This window comes from Abrus precatorius, unplaced genomic scaffold (genome assembly GCF_003935025.1).
Source record: "Abrus precatorius isolate BTA unplaced genomic scaffold, Abrus_2018 Scaffold9, whole genome shotgun sequence".
NCBI classification, from domain to species: domain Eukaryota; kingdom Viridiplantae; phylum Streptophyta; class Magnoliopsida; order Fabales; family Fabaceae; genus Abrus; species Abrus precatorius.
In genome coordinates, this window is record NW_020874439.1 from 33633125 (window position 1) to 33638075 (window position 4951).

At 30.0% G+C, this 4951-nt stretch overlaps 1 protein-coding gene across 1 annotated transcript; it reads left to right on the top strand.

The window, feature by feature from the left end:
- Window positions 1-3170: 3170 nt before the first annotated feature.
- On the top strand, window positions 3171-4614 carry LOC113849997 (protein SRC2 homolog). The gene has a single exon (XM_027480285.1). It carries the CDS (start codon window positions 3262-3264, stop codon window positions 4147-4149), a length of 888 nt encoding a protein of 295 aa, XP_027336086.1. The 5' UTR covers window positions 3171-3261; the 3' UTR covers window positions 4150-4614.
- The last annotated feature ends 337 nt before the right edge of the window (window positions 4615-4951 follow it).

Sequence of the window (4951 nt, forward strand, 5' to 3'; positions counted from 1 at the left end):
TAATGGCGATTCCTCAGTTAACACATGGAATGTATTGTTTTCGATTATTATTATTCAACGAAAATGAATGAATACCCCACGACACGACCAAGCTTTACTTCGGTTGTTGCGTTTGGGAAAAGGAAATGATGTGATGTGCATGGACCATTCTACCCTTTATTAAGATCAGGCAAATTTTTTAAGACTTTTGCCTCGTGAATCGTGAGATATTAATATAGTTGAAAGATATATACAGAATTCAAAATATAAAATATTAAATTTAAAATATATTATTAATTTTTAATAATTTAAATAAATAAATTATAAATCCAAGGCTTTAACCTGTTATTAGTAATATTTCTTCCTCTATCTTGCGAGGTGTATTTTGTACTCAGACAGTGTTTCTTCGTTTTTTATATTTTGGTGCTTTTGTTTATAAGTGATAAAAAATGATAAATAATAATTTTTATCAAAAATATATTAAAATTTATGATATTAAAATTATTTTATATATTTTAAAAATAATATCAACTTTTATATATTATATGAGTAGTATTGAATTAAAATAATATTTTTAAATAAAAATTTATTATACTTAATTTTATATTTGATAAATTACAAATTATTTGTATTAATGTTAATAATTTCATAATATATTAAATAAGATTCAATTAAAATTAAATATTTAATATAAAAAGTGAAAAAAAAAAATTGGCGAAATTCTTCTCTTTCTTCGTCAGTTTGCAAAGTTATTGGGAAATGCAATTCGATCTAGATAAATGTTTGTTTGTAGCCAAGTTTTATATATATATTAAACGATTTCAATACACAGCAAGAGAAAAGCTAAATTTTGAATTTTAAAAGGCTTTTCTTATGGGTTTTTAAAAATTTTCAGAATTATATTTTTTTGGAAAAATTACAAAAATATGACCTTTTTAAAAAAATTACTAGTGATAACTTTTGGTCAAAAATCACTGTCGATAGATTTTGAATCTAAATAAATACCTAAATTTCTGAATTGAAAATGTTTTAATATCAGAATGCAAATCCTGTAAACGTGGAGGAACTTAAAATTCGTAATTTCTCGTTCGTAATAACAAGTTCCAATATTTATAATGTTTTTTTAATATTTGTTATATATACTATGCTTTAAAATGATAAAGACATTTATGGGTGTGCGTGTATTAGATTAAAATTATTTTTATGCAAAAGGTGATATAATCTTATCATAAAAATATATTATGATTCGGTTTCAATCGATTTATATTTTGTTTCAAAATCAATTCCATTCAGTCTAATTAAAAAGTGATTCGAAATAAATCTGATTCAATCCAACAAACACTGGCATTTGATTTTATGGAAATTATTTGTCATCCAAAAGCTAAAACAAGCAGAAGTTTTAAAGAAGATACATAGTTAACTTGGTTTATATAACTAAATTAGGTTAGAGAATCCTAACAACTAAATATAAATTCGATTCCTATGGCAACCTTATTTTAAATAAATCTAAATTTGTTTCTAATATTTGAAAAAGTATTTATAACAATTAAGCTGCGATTATAAAGGGGTCTTTTTGGATTATTAGAGACGATCTTAAAGTTAATTTTTGTATTCGCCGTTAAATTCTTAGTATTAAATGTTTGGCTAATCTATCTAATTTTTTAATTTATAAATCTAAAAAAAATATTATATTTTTTACTATGTGTCAAGTAATAATTGGGTTTGCACTAAACACACTATTTACGCATACTAGATTACTGATTAATAATGTTATTTTCTTTTAGTTTTCAACTGGTCCTAATATAACAAGCTGCGTTCCATTTTGTAATTTTTTTTTTTTTTTAATATGCCTTTGTATTAATTCTTAATTCTAATAATTTATAATTTTTCTTCGTAAAGTAACTTCTTGAAGGTTGTTAATAACGAAGAGAAAAAGAATAGAGGATTTGCAACCTTATATATCTATTTAAAGATACCGAATTTATTATGCATGTTTTTAGGAGTTGTTTTATAATTCTAAATATTTAGAATAATTTAATTTTTCAAATAAATTAATGTAAAATTTTAGTTATGTGCTTCTAATTAATCTGTTATAACATGTCTTTTAAATTGTTAAATAAAATTGATTTTGTTGAAATATCTACTTTACTGTAATAATTTGAATGTTTATGAAAATATAAAAATGAGTAAATTATTAATAAAAATTATAATAATTTGAATGTTATAAAAATATAAAAACTAGTGAATTGTTAATAAAAAATTCATAATCAAGATGATATTGTGTGAATTGCATCTAATTTAGTGGAATTTTATTTATTTTTATTTTATAGTTTTAATTGAATTGATTAATAATCAATAACAAATATAGTATATCCACATATTTTTTAAAATGACTTGTGGCAAGATTTTTAAAAGCTCAATTGTATATATAAATTAAATTAATTATTTTTTTATATGTATTGTTAATTTTTAAAAAAATATATAATGAGTTAAAATATTTTTATATTTTTTTTATTTTTAATAAAAACAATACTTTGAATATGTGTATATGTATATATATATATATATATATATATATATTATTAATTATAAGTAAATAAGTGCATAATTCGTGATTTGTGGATGATAGACTCAAGAATGTACAAGTTTTTACAACGATGTACTACAAAATAGTTACATTTTATTCGTAAATTTTCATGTTAACAAAGTAGATATAGACACATCATACTACATATCTCGCAAACATTGAATAAAATACAGTGAAATAAACTTCTTAAGAATATAATTTAATTTGTATACATAATACAACTAATGAATTTATTTTATTACAATACATTTTAAATAAGTAAACAAATTATTTTAAATAAATTAATAAATCTTAACTCTAAAGAGTTAATTAAGTGAAGTAGAATTTTGTAGAGATGACAAATTTGAATCGCTACCATTTTGGTAAGTTGAATAATCTCAAAAAGTAAAATTATATAAATAAAATTTAAAAAATTATATATCTCAAACATAAGTTTAAAAAAAAAAAAGAAACGGTTAACCAATGATCATGCTTCGGATAAGGAGTAGTTACTGCTCGTTTAAGTAATGTAAATATTGGTTTTTGTTAAGACTGAGAGCCCTTTCCATAAACAAAAAATAATTATAAAACATTAAAACATTTAATTAAATAAGTTGTTAATAACACTGATAATATAAAATTGTCATCTGCTGATTTTCTGAGAGCACTGAAAGTTGCAAGAGCACACAGAAACGAAGAGAAGAAAGGGGAAAAAAATGGCGTCATCGCGTCCCCCTCCGTCGAAGTCAGTGGATGTGGACCTGACGATCGTGTCGGGGAAGCACCTCAAAAACGTGAACTGGAAAAACGGCGATCTCAAACCCTACGTCGTTTTCTGGGTAGACCCCGATCGGCGGCTGGCCACAAAATCCGACGACTCAGGCTCAACCTCCCCCGTCTGGAACGAGCGTTTCACTCTCCCTCTCCCTCTCCCACTCCACGACTCCTTCCTCACCCTCGAAATCTTCCATTCCAAACCCTCCGACACCCCCAAACCCCTCGTCGGCACCCTCCGTCTCCACCTCAAAGACCTCCCTGACCTCCACGACTCCTCCTCCCTCCGCAAATTCACCCTCTCTCGCCCCTCCGGTCGACCTCAGGGCAAGATCCACCTCAAACTCGGCCTCCTCCCTCGCCCCCAATCCTTCGATTACGTCTCCTTCAACCCTAACCCTAACCCTAATACTAACCCTAACCCTAATCCTCAATTCGTATGCTACAGAGGCTTCTCTCCTTCCCCTTCTCCTCCACCCTCGCCTTACACTTCTTACCCCGATTCTTACTCTGCTTACTATTCTGCTTACTATTCCGGTGCGCCGCCTCCTCCTCCTCCTCCAAGGCCTTTCTTTGACCGCCCCGTTTCTTATTCTGGGCCCACTGGGCCATCCGCCCCGCTTGACTATTCCTCCTCCTACGACCCCAAGCCCAAGGCTCCCAAAGTCGGCCTGGGTACTGGCCTCGCTGTTGGTGCTGTTGCTGGAGCTCTTGGCGGGCTTGCTCTGGAAGAGGGGCTTAAATATGAAGAGGACAAAATCGCGGAGAGGGTCGAGAACGACGTCGATGTTGGGCGAGAGGATTACCGCGATTACTGCGTAGATTATTGAACTCTTCGATGCTAGGTTTGAAATTCCAAGGCTTGTTTCATTCACTCTAATGTTATTCGGGTATATATATTTATATGAGTATAAGTATATGTATGTATATAGTTCAACTTGGTGTTGGATCGATGAATGCATCGGTGCTGCTTTATTTGCTGATCGATAAAGGAAGTAGTGAAGGTTTTCTTTTGTAATGTTTGGTAATGATCTTGCGGCTCTTCATATTAAAATGAAATAAAGTTCGTTTTACTGCTGGTGTGTTCATTCGAATGCTGCTACTTACTAGCGCGAATTCACACTCGATAGTTTTGTTCACAGCTTCTAATTTGGGACAGGTCTTATGATCTCTTTTCATTTGTTTCTGATTTCGTCGGTGTTGTCTGATTCTTGGTCTTTTAGTGTTATGTTTCATTGATTGGCTTGCCAATACAAATGTATGTATGTTGCCTTTCCATTAATGAACCTAGTCCGTGTTTGGAAAAATTCACAAACTCATCTTAAACCACGTTAATACGTTATAACGAAAAAGTTATAATTTGTAGCGGCAAAATGGATCCACATTCTAGTAAATTTGACTCTAATTCAAACACTCTACTAGCGAACCAGATCATATTACAAGTATTACCTGCTGGGGAAAGATAACTGGCGATTTCTCTTTTTTTATGTTCTTCACTTGAATTCATTGCTAAATGAGCGTATAGAAGAATGGAGTTATTTAGTTAAAAATGAAATATAGATGTCTGCAGTTGTATCAAGTTGAATGGTATAGGGGATCACACGGGATGGCTTTTAACAATTTGACATGTCT

What these genes read in the sequence shown, in the direction of transcription:
- LOC113849997 (XM_027480285.1), top strand. Translation starts at nt 3,262, where the DNA reads ATGGCGTCATCGCGTCCCCCTCCGTCGAAGTCAGTGGATGTGGACCTG.